The 25,877-nt window shown below is 37.2% G+C and overlaps 1 protein-coding gene across 12 annotated transcripts in view; it reads right to left on the bottom strand.

Moving 5' to 3' along the window:
- PRRC2C (proline rich coiled-coil 2C) overlaps window positions 1-25,877 on the bottom strand; it is a 95,780-nt gene that overhangs the window by 16,013 nt on the left and 53,890 nt on the right. For 10 of the 12 annotated variants that reach the window (XM_081224025.1, XM_081224018.1, XM_081224029.1 and 7 more), the window contains exons 16-25: window positions 23,342-25,594; window positions 20,899-21,107; window positions 16,904-17,058; window positions 15,034-15,859; window positions 14,529-14,614; window positions 9,315-9,503; window positions 8,924-9,175; window positions 7,634-7,726; window positions 4,440-4,541; window positions 597-798 (exon numbers count right to left, since the gene is read on the bottom strand). In XM_081224025.1, coding sequence (XP_081080151.1) covers window positions 597-798; window positions 4,440-4,541; window positions 7,634-7,726; window positions 8,924-9,175; window positions 9,315-9,503; window positions 14,529-14,614; window positions 15,034-15,859; window positions 16,904-17,058; window positions 20,899-21,107; window positions 23,342-25,594 — 4,367 coding nt within the window. The remainder of the gene's footprint in view (window positions 1-596; window positions 799-4,439; window positions 4,542-7,633; window positions 7,727-8,923; window positions 9,176-9,314; window positions 9,504-14,528; window positions 14,615-15,033; window positions 15,860-16,903; window positions 17,059-20,898; window positions 21,108-23,341; window positions 25,595-25,877) is intronic. The other 2 variants (XM_081224022.1, XM_081224027.1) reach the window with 2 other exon arrangements.

Raw genomic sequence — 25,877 nt, 5'->3', positions numbered from 1 at the left:
ACACCTTCTAACTTGGGATGCTGATGGACTCTCCTTTAAAGAACAAGAACAAAAACAAACCCCCAAAACTAACGGGTATCATTTACTCAAATAACACAGACTGGAAATTCTCTACCCGTAACTCTTCCCCAGAAAATATGTTAAACCAACAGACTTGGGCCAAAAGCTCCTTCAAATTAGATACAGATCACACAAAACTTAAAAGCTTTGTGATTTTGTGTTATTTCCGAGTTGGTCTAATTAGCTCTATGAGTTAAATAATAAAAATTAAAAGGTGAAATTTATAGAAAAATTTTGAGGAACAAGACAGAAAATTTCCCACCAATTCCTTATCTGTATCTGTATTGGGAGTTGGGGTGGGAAGAAGAGAGGGTCATGCGAAGTATTTTAGTAAGCCATCATTAAATATTTGCCAAATTAAAATTGGGAGAGGGCAAGAGAGGGGAGGGAGGGAAGTTTATAAACCAGCTGATAATTATCTCATGTGCAATCTTCTGTCTTTTACAAATAATACTTTGAGGGATAGTAAACAGGAAAAGATCATAAGAAATTTTAAATAATTTAAGATATTTAAAGAAAAGGTACAAGACTTCTACCTGATAGTGAAGTTGTGGGAGTGACTGAAGCAACAGGAATCTGAGGCATCGATGCACTTGAGAATGAATTGTAATTAGCAGTGCTTGGTCCACTGGCACTACTGCTGACTCCACTCGCGATTGGAGGTGCTGTGGAAGTTACTGGAGATCCCTTTTCCCTAACATTTGGAGAATTTTCCCATGCCTTACGTGCAGACTCCATCTGCAACCAAATGAACATTTTTTAAAGCCAAAAAAAAAAAAAAAAAAAAGGAAAATCACTATGCTAACAGAACTAATACACATATATAAACAAATATATATACATAAATGTTTTCCAACGATAACCTTTCAAAAACCACATATATAGATTAGGACCATAAGGCTTTCAAAGCTTTCACTTTCTCCTTTATCTCCACTCCTTTATTCAAATTGGAGGCAGTGGGCTTTAATTATGTCTCTATAGAGAGCTTGTTGAAGGCTTTGGCAAACAGGTCAGTGAAATATAGTCACAGCTCTTGTATCATCTAAACCTGAGTCCCTATTCCTACCAGTGAATAAGGAAATGGAAATACCATGTCCCTTTAGGACTGACTTAAGGCTCTGGTTCTAGCAGGAAAGACATTAAAGGCCCTCCATTAAATATCCATTCTCTCCAGTCTTTCTTTTTAAACTAACAGTTCTCAAATGGCAAGTGACAGGTACCTTTTGTTTGGCTGTTTTATGCTCACAGTGTTTTAAAAGGCAGTGTAACCAGACAGGTTTTAGGCTTGGGTACAGTAGAAACACTTCTTGTTTCACCTCTAGACCCCATCAAGCATTTTGGGTTCTGACTGCCACGATTTGTATTTGTGGCTGCTGGTTTTACCTGTAGGCTTAGTTTAATCTATCTAGAGCTGTTCAACAGATAGACAAATGCAAGCCACATATAATTTTAAATTTTCTAGTAGCCACACTTTAAAAACTAAAAATAAAGAGGTAAGACTAATTTTGGTAACATATGTTATTCAACCCAATATATCTACAATAATAATTAAAACCTATAATCAATACAAAAATTGAGATGTTTTAATTAAAAAAATTAACATTTCAGAGCCAGCATCTATTTAATTTTAAACTTACAGCACACACCTCAACTTGGATTAGCCACATTCAAGTGCTCAATAACTACATATGGCTTGTGGATACTGAACTGGAGAGCACAGATGTAGATCCTCAACTATCCTGAGGCTCCTTGAACAGGAAAGGAACAGATAGAGAGATTCTGAAGTTTTTAGTTCTACTAGTCAAAATACTGAGCTGAGAGGAAAAATCTAAGATAACCTATAAAATTCAGCTGCAATGACTTACACCAGGGTACTTTTCACAAATAAGATTTTAAAATACTACTGTTGGGAAGTCTGTAGGTCTCTGAAGTACCAACTTTAAAAATTTCAACCTGATTTTAAGTATTTGAGAAATATCACATATCTCCCTACTTTCCTGTTACAACACACACTATATATAATATAACCTTTTCTTGGTGGCTAATATCATTACTACAAATTCGAAACACAGGACACTTTTAGGTTTGCTTGACTCTTTTCCTCACAATCACCTTGCTGGTTTCAAATGTATTTTATTTTAAAACAAAAGTCTTAGAGGGTAAGAAATAAAACAAAAAACCCCCACACCACCACTTAGCAAGTTAGACAAAATGCAATTTGCTTGTACTATCTGAGATTTTATAGCTTAGAGCAATGTTATAGACTACAATGCCTTTTACAACCAGTTTTGTTGTATGGGAAATACATAAATTATAGGTTATCAATCTTACATAATACTTAAGCCATATACAGTGGTTTCGTTTCATTTCTTAAGCAGCATGAAAATTTAGATTCTAATTTTGGAAATTCAAGGAAACCAAAAAGTATAATTATTTAACTATATTCATTTTTCCTTTTGGCAAGTATACTGTTGACAATACCCATATAATAGAAATTTCCATACTTTATAAATTACTCAAATAAAGAAAGGTGTCCAAAAAAAAGTAAAAATAGATAATTGACAAGGACCTACTGTATAGCACAGGGAACTCTACTCAACATTCTGTAATAACCTATATGGGAAAAGAATCTGAAAAAGAATGGATATATGTATAGGTATAACTGAATCACTTTGCTCTACACCCAAAACTAACAAAACATTGTAAATCAACTATACTCCAATATAAAATAAAAATTAAATTAAAAAAAAGTAAAAATAAACCAGAAAATGTCTTAAGCTAATACAATTTAAATTTACTTTAATTCAAATGTGTATTATTTCTTTTTGGGTTGTTAAAAACATTAAGTGAAAGGCAATGTGGAAGGGCTTTCTGAAGAATCAACAACTGGCCTGAAGAATAATTAATGATGATATTGTATTTGCTTATGCAAAATGAGACTGCCTTAAGCGGAATAACGGTAAAAACCACATGTAAGATATAGAATGAAACACAGGTTAAGAGAGTCATTCAGGTGGAAAAACAACAAAAAAGGCTGAGTAGGAACTGGCAGTAAACAGTAAGAACTGGGTAAAGATGGAGTTGACACAAAGCAGAAGCGGTTGTCTTGTAAAATTTTATAGTCTCAAACTTCTATTTAAGCAGCTTCTTAAAAAGAAGTTGGAGGTATTAAAAAAAAGTTGGGGGGGGCAAGGGGACAAGTGGTCAGGAGGCTGGAGAATCAAATAGAAAGAGTCTAAATAAACACTGGTCACATTATTAAAAAAAACTTAGTTACTCCCTCTCCTGAAGATCATCAAAAAGATTCACTGGCAACCAGTGTAGCATTAGAAAGCCCTGCTACAGTAGAGGATAAATACTTGCCCAGGTTATGAAACTAAACAAACAGCACCAAAGAGATAAATAAATGCAGTTAAAAAAAAAATCCTCACTTAATTCTACATCTGTACTTTTTAACCACTGACTAATCTTGAAGTGAACAACTGATTTAAAATACTCTCAAATAACTCAATTGTAAAAAAAGTATTAGTAACATAGCTCAAAATTATAAGCATAATAGATTAAAAAAAAAAAAGCCTAAACTTCTTGACATCAAAAAACATGTGTTGGGCTTCCCTGGTGGCGCAGTGGTTGAGAGTCCGCCTGCCGATGCAGGGGACGTGGGTTCGTGCCCCGGTCCGGGAGGATCCCACATGCCGCGGAGCGGCTGGGCCCGTGAGCCATGGCCGCTGAGCCTGCGCATCCGGAGCCTGTGCTCCGCAGCGGGAGAGGCCACAGCAGTGAGAGGCCCACGTACTGCAAAAACAAACAAACAAACAAAAAACAAACAAAAAAAAACATGTGTTGTGTAAAATCTCTTTTGGACTGCTACTCAAAAATTATCCAACAAAAATCAAATCAAAATCACTTGTATTAATCAATTACATCTTCATAAAATATTCTTAATTACTATATTACATTCATTCAATTCACACATGACTTAGAGGAAAGACAGAAAATTAGCATTCTTACCATTATCAGTACTTAGGATAAAAAAACATGCAACACCAAGTTAGTTGTTTTCTACACAACTAATGTATCCAGTAATTATTAAGATCTCTAAGAGGAACTCAGTACAAACATGAAATATAAAATGTTCTCCTGTACTTTTAAGACAAAATTCACAAGCATAATATGCCTCACTTTAAATATGAGGATATCAAGTCACTGCTATGTGGTATTAGAAACTAATACAATTTTAAGGTATAATTTGACATCATTTCTTCAGCTTAGTGTTGCTGCTTTTCACACAAAACTAGTAAAAATACCAAAAGTACTGTTAACTTATGTCCCCTTGCATGCAATAATCAAGGACCTTTAGAGATGGATGTAGTACATACCTTGAAGGTGAGGCTGAAAGTAGTGGGAGGAACTGAAGTTAGGCTGGAGCTCTGTTGTATAGTCTCCCTCTTAGGGAGGGGGAGGGTGCTGGGCAGGGGCACCTGAAAAGGTAGGCAACACATATTATTATAATCTAACTAAGTCTGCTACAAAAGCCCCATTAAAGATAATGCTAATGTATTCTAAGGTTATTTTCATCACAGCCAAGAGGAATATTTGACTGCTTAGTTACACTGCATTTATAGTAACTGATAATTCTCGACATCTTAGATAAAACTTCTGAGAAGAAATACTATCTGCTTATTTATGCACAAATTGACAGAAAAAGAATCTGTCGCAAACATACGGTAAAAACTCAAAGGTCATGCTTCCTATATTTTAATGTATATGCAAAGCACCTGGGGGTGTTGTTAAATGCAGATTCTGATTCACTTGGCCTGGGGAAGGCCTGAAATTCTGCCTTTCAAACAAGCTCCCAGGTGATGCTGATGCTACTGGTCCCTGGACCATACGCTGTATAGCAAAGCTCTAAGTAATATAATTTCCACCATTTACAGGACCCACAGGTTCTATGAGAAGCATTTAACATGATAGGGTAAGTGTAAGAAATTATTCTCTTTACAGCAACCTAGTCAACTTATAACTAGATTCAAGAACAAAAGTAATGTTGGGAGGAAAATATATAGTATCACCCCCACCTCGTTACACTAACCAAATTGCTTTGCTATAGTAAGACATGATTACGGCAAGTACTGTTAGAAACTTGAAGATACTAGAAATTCACTACTTGTATCTTTTTTTTTTCCTCTAAGTCTCTGGATCTTGAGATTTTATTATGTACTACTATATGATTGATTTGTACTACTACATGATGGTTCAGTCAGTTGTTTAAACACAATGACTGAGTTGTTGGGGGTGGGTTTAAGATAATGACTTTGTGGTACTATGGACAATCTAATGAAGATTATTTTATAAATCTTTAAAATAGCTGTGCCATGATAATCAAAAACACCACCTGCATTTAAATCTTCAAGACATTCAAGATTCAAAACAATTGTAATACTACAACCAATAAGTATCAGCTAAGATCCTTAAAAAGTGCATTAAGCCTCAGTAAGGTAAATAAGGCTTTTTTTTTTCAGTTTAATTTTAATTTTTTATTTTTTGGCCACGCCAGACGGCTTGTGGGATCCTAGTTCCCCGACCAGGGATCAAACCCGTGCTCCCTGCAATGGAAGTGCAGAGTCCCAACCACTGGACCACCAGGGAATTCCCCAGTTTAATTTTTAAAAAGACAAAAGTTCTATGCATAAAATGGAGCCCCCAGACTAATGAATTAGAAAGGGACATTTCAAAAGGTCCTAAAATTTTTTCCCATGTAGGACGTTTGTTTTTAACACTACATTAAGCTCACAATCACCACCAAACTCGGCACAAATAAGCGACACTGTGAAATCATTCCAAACTGATGGCCTTTTATAATGCTCCCTGACCCAAACTGATCTTGTTTGCAAACATACTCTGGATACACTGCTAAAAATCAAATATAGACTATTTACTTAAACACAAGACTGGGCGTCTTCCCTTCAGTAGTCCTCTGTGTACAAGTCACTATGTAAATTAGCCTTGCAGATTAGACAGAAACCATTAAAATGCTCATATGGATATCTTCAATGAGTTTTAAGGGTACTGAGAATAATGATCTTCCCTTCCATATTCATATTTTATAAATTATATTTTTAGAAAAGAGTAGTTTGGCAGAAAGCATCATGTACTTTCTGGAAAAGGTAACATACTCTACATTTTTCTAAAGTGAGAAAAGACAGCATGATTCAAGTATAATGAAACCTTATTGAAATGTTACTAATTCAATATTTGAGAATCCATGTAGTGACACCAGGAAGTAAACTGACAGAAAGTCTTTCTGTCCTTCCCAAGTTTTCTATTACTTCCTATAAGAAGTGAAATAAACTTTCTCCAAAAGGTCAGGGAAGAGGATTTGGCATATGAAGTGAAGCTTCATAACATAAGTTGGACAAATTACGTTAATCAGCTCCAAAAGTGTTCTCTTATCACAAAAAGAAAATGTGTGTCTTCCTCCTTTCTCTCCTTTTTCCTTCAGCTGGACTACAAAAGTTGGATTAAATGATCCCTAATGCATCTCACCTAAAAGTCTATATACCTGATGCTAGAGAGAAAAACAGAAAACATAGGAAAGACACTGTAATAAAACATAATTGAGATTTTTATTCTAAAATAATAGAGTTAAAGCTTTTTAAGAGATCTTTAAATATATCTGTAAAGGTTATTTTTTTTAAAAGAAGCCTTTGTTTAATATAGAAGACTATATTTAAAAAAGAGACCAGATTAATTTCCACCATACTTGCTCTCCAAAACAAGAGCCATACATGTAACTTCTAAAATGCTCTTCTTCTTCCATGGGAGGTTACCTAACTTTTTTTTGGCTCACAATTTTTCACCTGTCATGTTAGTGAACTAGGCAAAATACTGGACTGTACTGATTTTTAACCGTGTCTTGAATTATAACATGGTTGCTTTGGGATACTAGAGCTAAATTTGCATAACTTACTGTTATCTTTTAACACATTTTTGAATGGAGACATATTATGGCCACAGGCATTAGTTTCTGCAAAAATCCCCTGGTCCATAATGTGTTAATAGAGCATTTAAGGCTATATGAAGATATACATTATAGCTCAATCTTCACAAGAGGAATGAAGTTGTTAAGGTCCAGTATAATTTTTTAAATTCAAAAAGAAACACATAAATTTTTGGTAATAATCTAATTGTCTTTTTAAGTGAATGACCTTTCACTGCATTATAAAAAGGTGTCATTTAAGAACAAAATTACCAACCAAATAAATGGTGAATCTGTAGAATGTGAAAGCTAAGAACAAAAATTCTTACCAAACCAGGTTAATAGGATTAGTACTTATGAAACCAAGCCTCAGCATCACAAGCCTGGATATTAAACATAAAGCTGATGACTTTCAGGGGAAAAACAACACCTCAGCTTTGACTATTTCCCCTAATTATATTACAGTGCTCCTAAATACAAACTTACTATCAACTTTTTCCCTGAGAAGAGTTAAATACTGGTTATAAAGTGTGTATTAGATAACAATAGCCAGGTTCCTATTCAAACTTGCCACATCTCAGGTTGATTACTTACATTATTAACCAAAGAATCCTCCATCTTTGCATTATTAGTAGCCACAGTGTTAGGCAGAGAGGAAGAAGGTGTAGTATAGTCTGTTACAGACTCCTGTGGAGTGGTAATAGAAAAAAATACGTTTTAAACTGAATTAAAGAGTCACTTTCTAATAACAGCCTAACAGTTGTAAAGTTGTTTTGGAAGAAAGCAGGAGAGGAGAGCAGACCTTAAGACTCAAATCTTAAAGACCAACAGTGGGATAAAACAAACAAGGACCTACCACATTCCAACCACTGCTGGGGTCCTATACATTTAAAAAATATACTGTATAGTACTAGGAGGTTGTCAACAGTGTCAAATATTTATTTCTATGGATTTCTAAAAGAACTCTGTGTGGTTCTTATACTCAATCTATAGCTTACTTTCAACTACTGATTTTTTATTTTCTTCAAAATAAAACATGGATAAATCAATGTCAAGATCTTAGTTGTCACAATTAATTAGGTTTTAGGATAAACTCCTTGTTTATCATCATGAATCTCTTCTTTAAACATGGCAGAGTTAGATCACACAAGCTTTCACTTCCATGCATTGAGTTGTATGGCAATTAAAAAGAGAAAAATATTCAAGTGATATGAAAGATTCCATCTACCTTTCTTCTACATGAATACATGTTCCGGAGTGAACACCAAATGGCAGATATAAATCTGCTACCCCCACAAGTGTCAGTCCCCATAAAGTCGCTCAGTGTATCTTGCCTTAATGAGTATTTCTAAAGATATGCATCTTTCATTCAATGTAGTCCCTAAATGCAAGTCAACCATTCCTCTGGTGCTCAACCAATGAAACATGATCTGTTCCAACCCTGAAAGAAAACTGGCTATACTGGAGTTACTAAAAGTTTATCTTTTAGTTTATCTTTCCTGACTTCAGAATCTCACTAGTGTGCAAGATAAGGAGGGGTCCACTGTAACTCCATTAACAAAATAAAAAGTAACATAGAGCAATTCTTTCGAAGTCTATAAACATGCTGAAAAGCATTCTAATCTTGGGTAAATATTTTTTCACTTTGAACTACTCAATAGTCCAGAATTAAGTTGCCATAGAAAAATAAGTTACTGTAAGGAATTTCTTTAGATCACATACGCACACCATGAAATAAAATCTTCTCTGTAAGAAATAATAACCCTTATAAGCTATAGAATTATATGCCTCAAGAAAAAAAAAAAGTATTTTGTTGCTCTTTTCCCCATTCATTTTAGACGTGGTTTGCACCAACTGAACTGGTAATCATTGCACGTTGCTTACCTTCACGTTAGTGCCATATTCTGGGGATGATACTGAGATCATTGTTCCTATTTCAGTAGACATTTCTGAAACTGCTTTGGTTTCCTTTGTTGCCACAGGATCTGTACTTCTGACTGTAGCAGGGCTTGATTTCTCTTGTCCTTCTGGCTCCACCTGTTGGGCATCTTTTACTTTTCTATTTTTTAATGAACGTTCCTTTCCAATAGGACCAGGTTTATGTTCTTTGTTTTCTACTGGACTCAAATCTGGAAGCTAAATTCAATGTTTATGACAAAAACACATCATGATCAAAGACATTCATTGAAAACAAATCCAATTTTGAAACTTATTTATTCTCCTTAAGTGTTAGTGGCTTTCAGACAATTACATCTGGAACATGAACTATATTTACCTTCTGGGCTTTGATAGGGCCTGCCCGTGGCTGCTTCTGCCGTTGCTCTTTAGGTTCAGATATTTTGTCAGTAGTTTTTTCCGAAAGCACAGGAACAATTTCATTTTCAGCCCCGTTTGAAGCTGGAGCACCAAACTGAATTGTGTCAATTCCAATTTCAACTCCACTTTCTTGACTATTCTTTGTTCCCTAGTAAGAGAACATTTAAAAACTTGCTTCAGATGTGAGAGAGTGGCACGGACATATATACACTACCAAATGTAAAATAGCTAGCTAGTAGTGGGAAGCAGCCACATAGCACAGGGAGATCAGCTCCGTGCTTTGTTACCATCTAGAGGGGTGGGATAGGGAGGGTGGGAGGGAGACGCAAGAGGGAGGAGGTATGGGGATATATGTTTATGTATAGCTGATTCACTTTGTTATACAGCAGAAACTAACACACCATTGTAAAGCAATTATACTCCAATAAAGATATTAAAAAAAACCCCTCTGGTTCTATAATGATAAAAACTTAAAAAAAAACTTGCTTCAAAGCAGAGTTCAAATTTGACTGAATGATTTTATGTAATAGCACACATTTTAAAAGTACAATAGAAGGTCTGAAGCAATCTACATCCAACTGAGATTAACTGACCTTGGTTTATGTTTTAGGGGAACATTCCCTTAACCCTACTGATTTGTATTAGAAAACAACTGATAAAATAAAAACTAGGACAAGACTTAAGTTTTAAAGTCCTGGCTTTAAGTGCCCTGGGTTGAAGGGCAAATCACAGCCTCAAGTTAAAACAAATGTAAAACATCATTTAAAACAAATACAGAAAGGCACCACCAGCAAGAGATAAATGAATGAATTAAAGGAGGAGTAGAAAAAAGATAGGAATTCCAGTGTCACCCAATTCTGCTTTGAAAATAAAATGGATCAATATACATGAAAGTACTTTGTGATTGGTAATGGCATGCACACACATCAGAAATTCATTCATCAATTAAACTGCTAATTTATGTCATACCTTCTTTGTGCTAGGCGCTGATCCAGGCAGACACTACCAATCTAACGTGCATTATAATGGATGAAGAAAATAAACAACTAAAAAGTTAGATAAGGGATACGCAAAAATTAAAATATGGTTAAACCACTTAGAAAAAGGCCCTAGGAGGTCATACTGAAACTGAATCTAAACTATAGGATTAGTGGAAGGTGTTTCTGGCAGAGCAAACATCTAGTGTAAAGGTCAGGAATTAAAAAAAAAAAAAAAATTAGTGAGGCTGGAACACAGCAGGTATTAGGAACAGTGGCAGAAGATGGACAAGCAGAAAGTTAGATGACATGCGGTTTTGTAAGCCTGAGGATGTTTGTAACAATGTCCCCCAGGGGACATTCAAAACCACAGATAGTACTCAACAGTACACATACTGTGTTTTTTTTCCTATACATACATACTGATGATAAAGTTTAATTTACAAATTAGGCACAGTAAGAGAACATCCAAATTGCCAGCCACACTATTTTTGCGCTTTGGGGCCACTATTAAGTTATGTAAGGGTTATGTGAACACAAGCACAGCAAAACGACCAACTTGATAACCAAGATGGCTACTAAATGACTAATGGGTGGGTGGGAACACTGGATTTCATGACGCTATTATTCAGAAGGGTGCGCACAACTTAAAACTTATGAACTGTTTTTTCCTGGAATTTTCCATTTAATATTTTCAGGCTGTGGTTGACTGCAGGTAACTGAAACCACAAAAACTGTACTTAACCTTTTCATGGAAGAACAAACAAAAAGACAAAACTAGGGACAAAGTTAAACTTCAGGCCTTGGTCTTATAATCAAGTCACTATTTCATATCATTTTTGCTACCCCTGAATTAAGTGTGTCAATTACTGTGTAAGGTTATTGTTATTTATCAGTATAACAATGTCAACAATAGGAATAAGGCATGTCATTCAGATCTATTTTTAATATCTGAACATTCACTTTCAACTACAAACAGTACTGATACAACTTAGAATAAACATCTGTTTTAGTCAATGTTGAAATTTTCTAGTCAGTTCAATATAAATGTACAATTAATCTTAGAAGAAAGAATGGTGCAGTACTTAATAACTGAAAGCTATTGATTTTATGAACAAAACAATTCAGGACTTATAAATAGTTAAATGAATAGGAAAATAGTTAATGGGACTTAGAGAACGTTAGACAATTTTAGGAAGAATATTATATTCTTTGAAACAAAAAGTGTCTCTAAAATATACGTAAGACAAGGAGAGATGATAAATTCATTCTATCCAGAAAATATAAAGAACATAAAGAGGACGAAGAAAAATATGCATGAGAAAAATGAGATACCAACAAAATATCTTGGTGCGCCAAGAGGCTGAAGAAGAATGTAAGCATCCTTTTAGTATTATCAACTTGTAGCAGAATGTCTACAACAAAAATCTTGCAGCTGAGAGATTATGGTCCCTGTACTTTAATGTCAACTTAAAAGCCTGGACCAAACATTTTAATAAAATTATTAAACCAGTATACTCATCCAAAACAAAGAAAAGAAACTTTCTACTCCATCCTTCTCATTAGTAATGAAAAATCAACTTTCTGTACAAGAAATGCTCTAATTAATCATAATGTCAAAACAAATAGGCAGAAGAAAAATGATTAAACTGGGCATCTCAGATACAGAATCCAGTGATTCTTAATTCTATTTTTACAAAGAGTTCTCTGTAGAACTTAAAAAAATCAAAACAGATGATGAGGCCTACTCCAGACCTAAGTCAGAAAGCTGAACTGGGGGTAGGGAACAGCAGGACGACTTCCCTGAAAGGAAAAAAGAAGAAAAAAAAATCTCTTAACTGTATCTTCCTTGACATTTCTCTGCTCCCCTTTTATGGCAAAACTACTCTAGGTTCTCTACACAGTCGGCCTTCCCTCAGCATCCGTGGGCTCCACCGCCCTTGGATTAAAAAAACACAAAAAAACACCGGAGAAAGTTCCAAAAAGTGAAACTTGAATTTGCTGCACACCGGCAACTATTTACATAGTATTTGCATTGTATTAGGTATACAAGTAATCTAGAGATAAATATATGCAAATACTGTGCCATTTTATACAAGAGACTTGAGCATCATTGGACTCTGGTATCTGCAGGGGATCTTAGAACCAATCCCGCTGCGATACTGAGGGACGACTGTACTCATCTTTTCTCCCATTTTCTCTTAAATTCACACTAACCAGGTTTTTGCACCAAGTGCTCCACCAACATTGTTTTTGTCAAAGTCACCAGTGACCTCCACATTGTTAATGCCAACTGTCAATTCTCAGGGTCTGTCTTACTTGACCTTCCAGCAGCATTTGACACACTTGATTTAACCCTCTTTAAACTCATCTTTCACTTGGATTCCAGGACACTTTTCTTATCACTTAGCTTCTCCATCTCCCGCAACTCCCTGAGTTAGGACTTGGTTTTTGTTTCTCTTCTCTTTTTCTAACTACTTTTTTTTTTTTTTTTTGCGGTACGCGGGCCTCTCACTGTTGTGGCCTCTCCCGTTGCGGAGCACAGGCTCCGGATGCGCAGGCCCATCGGCCATGGCTCACGGGCCCAGCTGCTCCATGGCATGTGGGATCCTCCCAGACCGGGGCACGAACTCGTGTCCCCTGCATCGGCAGGCGGACTCTCAACCACTGCGCCACCAGGGAAGCCCTTTCTAACTACTTTTATAACTCATTCTCCCTTTGTGACCTCAACCAACCTCATCACTTAAACACCATCTAATGACTTACAAATTTATGTAGTCAAACTAGACTATCTTCTCTGAACTACAAATTCTTATATTCAACTACCTACCTGACATTTCCACTTAGATGTGTAATAAACATCTTAAATCTAACAAGTTCAAAACTGAATTCCCTGATCTTCTTCCCCAATGATAATTCATTTTACAGCTTCCCAATCTCAACTGAGGGCAACTCTATCCCTTTTGTTGCTCAAGTCAAAAGCTTTGGAGATAACTGACTCCCTTTTCTCACATACCACATTTAATTCATCAGTAAATTTATGAGCTCTATCTTCAAATACCCAGAAACCAACCATTTCTCATCACTTTTAATGTCACTTTCCTGGTTTAAGCTATCATCATTTGATTACTGCAACAGCATCTTACCATCTATTCTTTGCTCCCACAGACTGTTCTTAACAGACTACTTAGAATAATAGTCTTTTAAAAAGTCAGATGCTACTGTCTTCCTACCATGCCCGACGTCCCTACCAGATCCTCCACCTATTATCTTTCCAACCTCATCTGTTCTCTTTTCATCCCTTACTTCAATCCAGCCATATGGACCTCTTCAAACACATCAGGCATGCTCCTGTGTTAGGGTTTTGTATTTACTATTCTCTGAACCAGGAATTCACTTTTCCTCAGACAACTGAATAGCATGCTCTCTTACCTCCTTCAAGTCTTTAATTCAAGCGTCACCTAAGTAGCCTTTTCTGGCCACCCTATTTTAAGCTGTCTCCACACCCCTTGGGAAATTCCTTATAAACCTTCCTTGCTTTTGCTTTTCTCCTCAGCACTGATCACCACTTAACATTCTATGTGTTATTTATTGTTGGTTCTCCCCAACTACAATTGAAGCCCCATGAGCGCAGGGCTTTTATTCTGTTTTCACACCACCACCCACTTTTTCTAAGGCCACAGGTTAGGACAGTGCCTGATACCATCACAAGTGCTCAATAAATGTTTGTTCAATGAATGAAGAATTGCTGGCCTAAATAGTCAATTACCAAACTGCGTGTTTGAGAAATTACGTTAGAACAACCTCCCGGAAACTCTGCTTCAAAGTAATTATACTGATTATTCAAACATGCATATCATTAAAAACACAGAGCAGTCCAGAAAATAGTAATTGCACTTATACTCTCTGTGTCACAAAGCTAGAACTTTTAAAATGTTGGCCTTAATATGTCTAAAGGTGAGAAGCAGCTTATAACTGTTGAGATTCAGTAGCATTAACATCACTTAGGAACTTATTAGAAATGTACTCAGGCCTTAGCCCAGACCTAATGAATCAGAAACTCTGGGAATGGGTCCCAGCAATCTACTTTAATAAGCTCTCCAGGTGATTCTGATGCATGCCAAAGTTTGAGAAACTGTTTTAAGGAAACTCTGCCACACTAACCCCACAAAAGCCATTATTAAGTCTGCTCCTACCTCTGATGAAGTAGCTGATCCAAATGATGTTAGGGGCTTATTCCATGCACTGACTGAAGGTGGCTGTGGTGGACTAATGGGACCTACTGAGAAGGAGAAGCCACAGGAAATATGACCATTAAAATTTAGAGGCTAATAATCTTTAATCCATTTAACCCTTTCTTTTAATGGTAGCTAGATAATAAAACAATGACTTTTCATATGGTATATAATACTTAAAGAGATTCTTGCATACCAAAATAAATATAATCTCCTCCGGAACATTGTACTATTGTTTTATCAACACAAAGTTGTCTCCATAAAATATGGCTGTAAAAAATATAACATACTTGTCTTAGAAACAAAGGTTTTAAGAAAGGAAGCTAAGAAAAGATTACTGTTACTGCTTCCTACTGAGAAAAAAGAAATGCCTAGGAAAAAACATACTGAGTATATAAATAAAATTGAAAACAAACCCCCAATTCCCATGCCATTTCCCACCCCTCACTTCCTGTTGTACACTTACATTTCTTAGAGATGTCATTCAACACAGCTGGTGGGGCCACCTTGTTATCCCATAATTCAGTTGTAAGAGTGCCATGTGACTGTGGGGTCTGGATGGGTTTTCCTGTGGTTACATAATCTGTGCCATTAGGTGTCTGGGCTGAAGGTAGTCTAATTGAAGGAGGTGGCTGTTTTGAAGACTGTGTTGTAGTCTGTAGTGGACTCTGGACTGGTTTGTGAGTCTGTCCCTGAGTCTGGGCTGGAGCAGTAGGGGCTGGGACTGAGACTTGGACTAGGGCAGGGGTTGGGGCTGGGGCTGGGATTGAGGCAGGGACAGTCGGGGCTGAGGTGGGGGCAGCTGGGGCTGAGGTGGCTGGAGGTGGAGCTGAAGCTGGTGATAGAGCTGAAGCAAGGATGGGAATTGAGGCTGAGGCAAGGATGGGGACAGAGGCTGGGGTGGAAGCGGAGGCAAGGATTGGGGTTGGAGCTGGAGCTGGAGAAGAGGCTGTGGCTGTAGTTGAGGTGGAGGCTGGAACTGGAGCTGAGGCTGAGGCTAAGGCTAAGGTTGGGAGTGGAGCTGAGGTGGAGGTAAAGACTGGGACTGCAGCTGGGGCTGGAACTGGAGCCGAGGGCGATGCTAGAACTGGAGCTGGGGTCGAGGCTGGGACTGGAGCTGAGGTTGTGGCTGGACCTGGAGCTGAGGTTGAACCTGGACCTGGAGCTGAGGCTAGAGCCAAAGCTGGAAGCTGTGCTTGCTGGGTTCCCGTAGCCTGTTTTTTGGCAAATCTTGGTGGGAGCTTAGAAGTCTGACTTCTTCCTTTTTCATTTGCATTCTTTTTATTCCAGACCTTAAAAAATTTGCAGGAATGATTTGTGAGTAACACAGCTGAAAGTAATAGTTCATACATAGACATTCCAACAAAGCTATCTACTGCTAATTTAACTCCTTTACAAAATAGCTACTTGATAGAATAAAAACATCAAGGTTGCCAATGAGTTTTTAAATTACAAGATGCTATAGGGGAAGAAAGACAAATATGTATTATATATTGATATACAGGTCCACAATCTCTTTTCCACTATTCTGAAATTAAGGAAATTAAGGAAATTTGCACTAAATTCATTTGGCAGCAAAATCTGACCCCACCTGACAAAAAATTACTGACTTCACTCAACTCATGTTTGGCACAGAAGCGTTAATCCTGGGAGTGTTGCTAGGTATTATGCTATATAAAATACGCACTAATGTATCTTCCTAAACAATAATAACAAATAACATATGAAAATATCTAGTCCCAAGAATTATATTCAATTAAACTCAATACTACCATCCACACAGGATTTTTACAGTGTTTCCTGCTTTTAAGCCTCTCATTTGTTAGGGCTCTTTATCGCTATGACCCATGTGTTCTATTTATTTTTATCCTCTGTCAGCATTTAGTAAAATGGGTGTTGGGTTGATCTAAAGGAAATAACGTATTGTGATTCATACTATGTATTTCAATGAACTAATTTAGATGACAACAGAAACTTGTATAGGTCAAGAATCTGCAAGTTATTAGAGATCATGGTAGCTGTATTCATTAAATTTCCAAGATGATTTAAAATTAACCCTAACTCTGCAATGAAGTAAGATGGGGCAAATAAGATATATTTTGAAATAAAGTAAAGATGGTCTTCTCTAAGGCAAACGGTGAGCTAGTGATTACATTCTACTTAAAATTTACCTCATTCTAGTTAGAAACAGTTTAAAGTTGTGAAAAATCAGGTCATTCTCGACACTTGAATAATAAATGCAGCCCTGACCTTATAGGTGGATAGAAACCTTGACCATTTCCTAATATATTTTGGGCAACAATCTAAATAACTAGCAAAAAATTGAAACGCTAAACCTGTATGATTTGTTCTTCCTTCTTTCGGCGTTCTTCATCCTGTAAACGTTTCTGTTGTTTTTTGGATACAACTTCAGTAAAACCATCATCATTCAAATTTGACTGGGGGTCTTCAACTACTGTTACTTCAGGATGGTCATCAATTATAACAACACCTACAGATATACAAAAAGATTTAAAATGATATTTTTTTGCAACTGAAAAGATAAATAGAAATGTTTAGTCCAGTAGTGATTAAAAAATAAAAGACATGACAAAGATCTAGTTCTTATAACTCATAGTATATAACTCATTTCCTACACCATAAAATAATGGCCATTTAGCAGCAATATTTGAAAAGATTTCATAGATATATGAAAAGATTTCGTAAACAGGTTAAAAATAAAAGTCCTGAGACTATCTACTTTGAATGATATATTATACATCTTTCTTTCTTAAGCAATGTAGTGGTAACGCCTTGTTTTTTAAAAGAAAAATCAAGGGCTTCCCTGGTGGCACAGTGGTTAAGAATCCGCCTGCCAATGCAGGGGACATGGGTTCGAGACCTGGTTCGGGAAGATCCCACATGCCGTGGAGCAACAAAGCCCGTGCTCCACAACTACTGAGCCTGTGCTCTAGAGCCCGTGAGCCACAGCTACTGAAGCCCGGGTGCCTAGAGCCCGTGCTCTGCAACAAGAGAAACCACCGCAGTGAGAAGCCCACGCACCGCAACGAAGAGTAGCCCCTGCTCTCCGTAACTAGAGAAAGCCCGCGTGCAGCAACGAAGACCCAATGCAGCCAAAAATAAATAAATTTTAAAAAAAGGAAAAAAAAAAAAGAAAAATCAAAATTGTCTTATCGTAGTCAAATCACTTAACCTCTACCTCTCCCAGCCTCAAGATGTGTGCTGTGCTGTAAAGATCTACGTAGTACTTTATCTCATTTGCATCTAACCATTCTAAGAGGTGGGTATTACTATTGTTTCCCCTTTTCAAAGGATGTAATAAGCTCTGAGAGGCTGATGTGCTAACAATGCGATGTTGAACAACTAAGCTGGTCTTATAATTCTTAATGCCTCTAGTTTACATAGACTATTGTCTATAATGTGGAGCTGTTAAAAACAGGAAATACATGTTAAAGTTCCACGTGAATGTAAAGTGGCATAGATGTACATACATCATAATAACCCAGTGGAAGAATAATTCAAGATATACTTTCAGCTCATTGTCTAACTAACAATTATTCCGGCTATCTTGTTAAATTATTCTATATTCCAGTGAGTATAAGAAATCTAGATCCATTAACTAATACTTAGAAGAAAAATAAAAACAGTCCAGATGATGTGATTTTGGGTTGTAGGCATAATGTTTGCACAATAAATATAAGAAAAGGGTGAGGCAATTCAAATAAATTATTTTAATTTTGCAAATATAAATATATAATATGTTCTGATCGGGAAACACATAATAAAAATAGATACTCACTTGGGAATGATACATATACAATTCAGAATGGTGATAACTTGCGGGGGCTGGCAAGAGAATATGACCATGGAGTGGATCATAGGGAATCTACTGGCAAACAGTTCCTTTTAAATAGCTAAAAATTTGCATTTATAGAAACACTGACAGGGAAACAAAAAATAAATACTAAGACTGGCTTTCACTCTTTATAAACCTATTACTGTTATTGTTTTTCTAATAAAAATTTAATTTCAAAGGAAAAAGCCAATTGATTCTGATTGATCTATGACGCTTCTACTTGTGTTCTAAATCCTTTAAGAAATTAACTGTGTATAACACAACACTGTAAAGCAATTATACTCCAATAAAGATGTCAAAAGAAAAAAGAAATTAACTGTGTAAAATGGAGCATATGCTCATCTCAATGCAAGGTTTTAGTCCAACATTTCTAAGGATGTCATGCACTCCAGTATTTCAGACTTGTGAAGAGACCTCTTCATAATTCTAAATTCGTCTCGTTTTTCACTTAAACTAAAAAGTGTGTGTTTAAAGCTCATCTTCATAGACATGCCATCACTCATTATTTTATTTTATTTTTTTTTGAGGTACGCGGGCCTCTCACTGTTGTGGCCTCTCCTGTTGTGGAGCACAGGCTCCGGACGTGCAGGCTCAGCGGCCATGGCTCACGGGCCCAGCCGCTCCACGGCACGTGGGATCCTCCCGGACCCGGGCACGAACCCGCGTCCCCTGCATTGGCAGGCGGACTCCCAACCACTGCACCACCAGGGATCACTAATTATTTTAATTTTCTTGTCTAAGAGCTCCGTTAGAAACCTTTTGAATAATTCACTCCATTACATGAAGCATTTATGGACATGTGAACAATACTTTGTTCTCAACACCCTGTTCTTGCCTGGTGCTTTGCAATGTTTTGGGCTAATGGGACATTATTAGAAGACCATTTTTAGGAAAATGACCTAAAGATGACTCTTAAAATTAACTTCAACAAGTTAAAACTAATAGCTCAATTTCCATTATCAATTCAGAAATAACTGACTTCTTACCTTTTTATACTGTCTTAATCCAATAATATAATACTTTGCAAAATTTCTACTCCAGAAGTTGTTTGGAAAAAGAGAAACTAGTAAACAAATATTTGAGAAATCTGCCATGTTCTGTGGACTTCTGTAATCTTCACTTGTCATTTTCCAAATGTGGTATTTAGATGGATGTTAATCCCTTCTCATGGACCACAATAAGATTAGCATCCAAGCTTCCTATGGATTTACTTTAATCGCTCTAAATCAGAACTTTCCAACGTTAGCAGTATTAACGTTTTGAGTTAGCTGTCCTGTGCACCACTGTAGGATGTTTAGCAGCATTCCTGGCCTATACCCACTAAGATGTCAGCAGCATCCAGCCACCAGTTTTGACACCAAAAATATCTCCAGAGATTGCCAAATGCAGAACCATCCCTGTTAAGAACCACAGTTCTAAAAATTCTTAAAACGCGCAATTAAGTTTATTTCTTTCCCACGTGAATCCTAAAATGGTAGTCTAGAATTAGCTCTCAAAGGTTTGCGTGCATCGGAATCACCTGGAGAACTTGTTAAAACACAGATTGCTTCACACTCCAAGAGTTTCTGATCCAGCAGGTCTGGGGTAGGGCCCAAGATTCTGTATTTCTCACAAATTTCCAGGTGATGTTGATGGTCTGAGGACCACGCTTTGAGAACTGCTGGTCTAGAAATAATAATGCCAAAGCCCTGGGCCCAGATCAAATTTAGTATGTATAAATAAGTATTAACTAGATGAAAGAAAACTCTCATCTACATCTCTAATACTGGAATAACAAAAGTACCTAACCAAAGTTTCCCATTACTACTATCTGGTCTTAACTTAGTAAATCTCTCAATCTTATTCAGTATTTCCAGCTTAAGTCTCATCTGAATGAATGGCAAATAGCACATTTTTACATGTATCAATATACGTGTCTACTCATAGAGATTCCTTGTTAACTACTTCATCAAATATTTCCTTCTTGCTGTGTTATCCTTCGTATTTGATATCCTATCATTCCATGGCTTTCTGAAAGCATTTATCCATAGCAACACTACCTCCCATCCTATTATTTATTCTCTATTTATCGTATCTTAGATGCCAATTTTATCAAGGTCATAACTCACTGAGGTTAACATTTCTTTCCTTTCAGACACAGAATATGTACAGATATAACTAAGCATCTTCACATTTGGTTTTCTGTGCTTCCCCACACCTGTTTAGCAAGGTAGCGGTTAATTTCCTTTTTTTTAAAAGAAGAACAGTGAAACTCTGTGGATTATCTTTAACAAGAATTTTATCAAGCACTCAAGCCTATGCTAAAAGCTGGTGTTATTTCAGTTAAAGCTATATCAGTTGGTGATTCATCACCAGTCTCTATCTCTACCTTGAAGTTCAGCTCTTTCTTTTTTGATGACTTCTTTATTTACAGTATCTATTTAAATGTAACAAATAGATAAACAGATAGATATATAAAAGGGACCTGAGACGCACTTGCATAGTTGTTGAGATCAAACTGTGATAGTGCATCCACTTTCTCTTTGGGTTTTTTAGGGCCTGGTTTGGGCTCTTCTCTTTTTTTCCCAGTAGAATCTTTGGAGTTCTTTTGTCCTGTACCATTAGGTGCTCCTTCCTGGTGGTGTGCAGAGCTGCCATTGACAGGATCAGCACCAGCTGTGCCTGCCGACTGGTCATCAAATGGCCTACAAAATAATAATTTGAGATTTTATTACTACCTCTACATATCCGAACAAAAGAAAAATGCTCTTAGTGGCAGTTTCTGAAGTTCAATCTAAGAAGAAATAACAGTGGGATAGAAGACCCTAACTCTAAAACTAACAAGCTTTAGTGACTTTTATTGGCTACAACTTCACTAAGGCGGAGCTTCCCAGTAAAGGAGATAAATAAGACAAGCTCCTTAGGATACTTTCCAGCATTAAATTCTAGAATTCTAATTATCCTCTGAAGGTTCTTATTGTGTCTATTCTTACTGTGTCTATCATGTTATAAATGAGCTATCAACATTGTTTATAGCAGAAAATTTCTGTGATCCAAGCTAGTCCAAAGTATTCACTAGTGAATCTTCTCCACAAGAGAGCAGCATATGAAAAAAATTTTTTAAAGAATTCTATGCTTACAAGTATGTTTTTTTAAAAAAAAGTTCCATCAGATTTATATACATGTAAACATTTTAAAAACCAGTTTCAATATGGAAACGATTCACGTCACAAAACCAAAGGTATTTCTACAGGGTTTTTTTTTTAACCTAAAAGATTCTTTTCTTGGGTTCATTTTATAAAAACTTCATGAAAATACACCATGAAAAATGGCCTTACCAATTCATTTTCAGCTCAGTCTATAGTATTACTCAAGATAAAAGCTTAACAAGAGCCTGACAAAAAGCATAACCTCAAACAGGTGAAGAATGAATTCATTTCTTCTAAATGGGACTTGCAAAACATTCATTTCACTACAGCCTTACAACTGCTATTTCTGCAGGTTCAAAGTTGTTAACATCTACATAGCACAAAAGTCTTGCTAAGTAGTTGAGATCTACAGTGCACACAAATCACATCAATTTTTCCCTTGAGTATTATTACCTGAAATTCTAATAGTTTGGTTACAGTCAACAACTATTGATATGTTGTTATTGTAACTTATATGTTATCCTATTCTTTTGACTTTTAAAGGGAGGTTTAAATTCTGTGTTAAGCAGGTACTCAAACACAACTGGTAGTATTATTTCCCTGGAACTTCTTCTAAATTATCAGAAAGCAAAAATATTTTCGCTGACTGGTATAGTAACCTGAAGTGCTAAGTGTCAGTAACTAACCAATGCAGATTAAGATACTTTGCCTGAATAAATTTCCTACCAGCTCAGGCTGCAAATCTGGGAATTGGTTTTAAAAAAAACAACAAGCAGGCCATAATAATAGTTGCTTACTATATACCAGGTGTTACATTAAGTGTTTCACAAATATCATGTCACTAAACCTTCACACATTTTTATAAGTACTATTACTTTCTCCCCCTTTTACTGGTGAGGAAGCAGAGTTTATACTACTAGTAAATACCAGAGCCTAGATTTAAAACTAGGAATAATGCTACTTTATAATGTTTCCTAATACTAAAAATAATAATAATAATTTACTAAAACCAACATTTTAATATTTAAAAAAACAGACCAAGTTTAGCACAGTTGAGAAAAACTCTTTTAAAAACACCACCAATGACATGGTATTTATGCTACTGGTGGCCTTGGTGGTTGGGCAGGACTTTGCTTTCTAGGCCTCTCTCTAAGCTGGATCATTTATTGTAGGTTTGCAACTTGAGTGAGGAAGATAATTTATCCTTAAGTTTCAATATTCACTCTCTAGAAACCAGTCCAGAGTGACTGTATATGGTTACAACATATTAATTTAAGTCCCAGAGGACACCTGTGAGCACCAGTTTTCCAAAGAGAAACCAGGAAAGAAAAGCAGGCTGCTCATCATCAGTAAGATGATTTACTAAATGGAAGACACTGTATAGGTCCTGCCCTACGTGTGTAGATTTTCCCAAACCTACAAATTCCTAACAGGACTCTTTTGGGAAATGTAAGGTAACAACAGGCAAAGACTCCTGAGACACACTAACCTCTTTCTCAAGCACCCTTACACTTGTAGAATAGAAAAAAAAATTCTAGGAGAAGAATGTCTTGGTCCTCTATAGACTAGCTCCTTTGCACAGTTCAACCAAGAAGTATACCTTTAGCTTTGTTAAAGGTGCAAAAGTAGGGAATTCCCTGGTGGTCCAGTGGTTAGGACTCTGTGCTTTCACTGCCGAGGGCCCAGGTTCAATCCCTGGTCAGGGAACTAAGATCCCACAAGCCGCATGGTGGCCAAAAAAAAAAAGAGAGAAGGTGCATAAGTAATTATATCTAACACAAAATACTCACCCTCGTTTTCCACTTTTTGATGGTGGGCCACTTCTCCTTTCATTCCTAGGACCTGAGAAATTCCTTCCAGATTTGGGTGGACCATTGTTGCCACGCCGATTCTGGCGATCTATGCCAGGTCTCTGACTAGAAAAACTTCTCTTTGCTATTTCCCTTTTTGGAGGTAAAACATTCTCTCCAGCCTTTATAACCACTTGTGCATTCAAATCAGCATTTTTTTTTTCATCCCTTTCGCGCCTCTCATTGAAATCACTGCTTTCAGAAGCTGTTTCCCATTCTTCGTTTGCCTGATCTGAAGAGTTCTGATTAGATAAGTCTGGTGTCTTATTCCCAGAAACATCCCCAGCAGTATTAACTGGTTCTTGAACCACATTACTAACTGTGCCATTTGTGGGCACTGCCACCTCATTGGTTTTTGAAGCAGCCTCCCTCTCTCTTAGCCGTCTAAATCGGGGAGGTTTATCTTGCCTCGGTGGTCGGGTAGGACGCTGCCTTCGGGGCCTCTCTCTAGCTGGGTCAAATTTTCGCTCAAATTTTGGAGGCCGTTTATCTGCTGGCATAGGAATAAACTGCTCATGTCTTCTTGGTGGCTCTCCATCATCTGGTTTAGGAGCTTCTGCCTGCCTTGGGTTCCACTGATTGTCCCGATAAGCAGGTCTTCGTAAAGTGGAAGGGCGTGACGGGCGACCTCCAGGATCCCTTCCACCACGTCTGAATGTTCCCCCTCTGCCTCGCCTTGTAGGCTCTCCTTTAGGGAGGAAGCCTGGTTTAGATTTATCATCATCCCTTACAAAAGGTTTTTCTAGAGGTCTACTATCTATTCGGACATGATTTTCAGGCTTGAAAGAAGATGGAGGCTTTACAGGTTTTTTGTTTTCAGACCGTTCCTCTCTTTTGGGCAGTTTACCTTTGCTTAAACTATCCTTGTCACTTGCACTTTCATGAATTTCACTGTCTGTGTCAGTCTCTGAACCTCGCTGTCTTCTTCTTTTGGGAACTACTTCAAAATCAGAGCTCTCACTTCGTGTTTCACTTTCTTCTCGCTGTCTGAGGGGCCCTGGGGGCACATGCTCTGCTCGTGGCTTACTGTCTCTATACTGAGGATAGTCTCGAGCATGCCCTCTACCACCCCGGCCACGCCCTCCATAAGAGCCTCTATAGCTTCGCCCTCTGGAGTAATATTCACCTCGGCCTCGACCTCTGTACCCTTGATCTGGAAACCAATCTCTATCTCTAGCTTCTTTCCAATAGGCCCTAGGGGGTAAAGTTGATTCTTTCTTAGCTGTTGGTCTTAAATCTGGTCGAGACCTCTCTGTAACAAGGTCTTTGCTGATGACTTTCTCAGGCTGCTTTTCTTCCTTGACTGTCGGTGCTGTGACAGTTTGCTGGTTTACAGTTTTAGCTGCAGGCTCTACCTCAACACTACTTACAGGTTCCAAAGGCTTCTCGGTATCCTGAGGTGGCTTTTGCACCAAAGTTGAAGGTGAAGTTTCTACTGAAGGAAATTTCTCTGGTTCTGGTTGAGGTGGCAGTGGAACTGACTGTGGCTGAAGCGGTGCCACAGGTGGTGGGGGTGGAGGAAGAGGCTCTTTCTTTTCTGTCTTTTCAGGTTTTGCCATTTTTTCGGTGACCTTTTCTCCCTTTTCTCCTTCTTTCTCCTTCCTTTGTTCTCGTTCTTCTTTCATATCTCTAAGTATAGGTTTTTTAATAGGACCTGACCTTCTCACAGGCCTATCATTACCTTCATCTCTTCTGCTGGAGCTAGGCCTTGGGCCCCAACGAGTTTCCGATTTAGATTTATACAGTTTTTCAGGTTTTGGTCCTTCAGAAGATCGTATAAAGCCCTCTTTTTTTGGTTTTTCCTCTGGTCTTTCTGCTGGTTCTTTTGAATCAATGCATCTGCTAGTTACTTTAGGAATGCTTGCAGATGGCTCATTTCTCTGCTCCTCTGATTTCTGAGTATGGTTAGATCCATGGGAAACACTTCTTTTCCGGGCAGGCTGACTTTCTCCAGCTGAAATTCGCTCTTCTTGAGTGGATACAGTCTTTTGATCAGGTACGTCAAAACAAGCAGGCTGATTATTTGTGTCAGTATGATGAGGTCTAATATCTTCCACTGATCTGCTTAAAAACTTCTGTACTTCTGTCTCACTTGATTCTCTGACAAAGTCTGCTTTTGGATGAGCCTCTAACTGACTATGTTCTACTGGATAAGCAGCAGTTATCTGTTCCTGATCCAATGGGGCTTCAGGCCTATGATAAGGAGAATTCAAAGAAATAACAGCCATCAAGGCAAAAATCTTTCTCACAGGTACATGTACAGCAAAATAACCCCTCTAATTTAAAAAGGAAAAATGGATCCTAATCATAAAGAGCGTTATGTCTCTATAAAAAGTTTAGTGCAACATTATTCATAATAGCCAACAGATAGAAACAACCTAAATGCCTACCGACAGATGAATGGCTTAAGAAAATGTGGTAAATGCATATAACAGAATGTTGTTTAGTATTAAAAAAAGAAAGAAAATCCTGCTAT

The sequence above is a fragment of the Mesoplodon bidens genome, assembly GCF_964165515.1.
Source record: "Mesoplodon bidens genome assembly, chromosome: 2".
NCBI classification, from domain to species: Eukaryota; Metazoa; Chordata; class Mammalia; order Artiodactyla; family Ziphiidae; genus Mesoplodon; species Mesoplodon bidens.
This window is presented reverse-complemented; position numbering and strand designations above follow the sequence as displayed.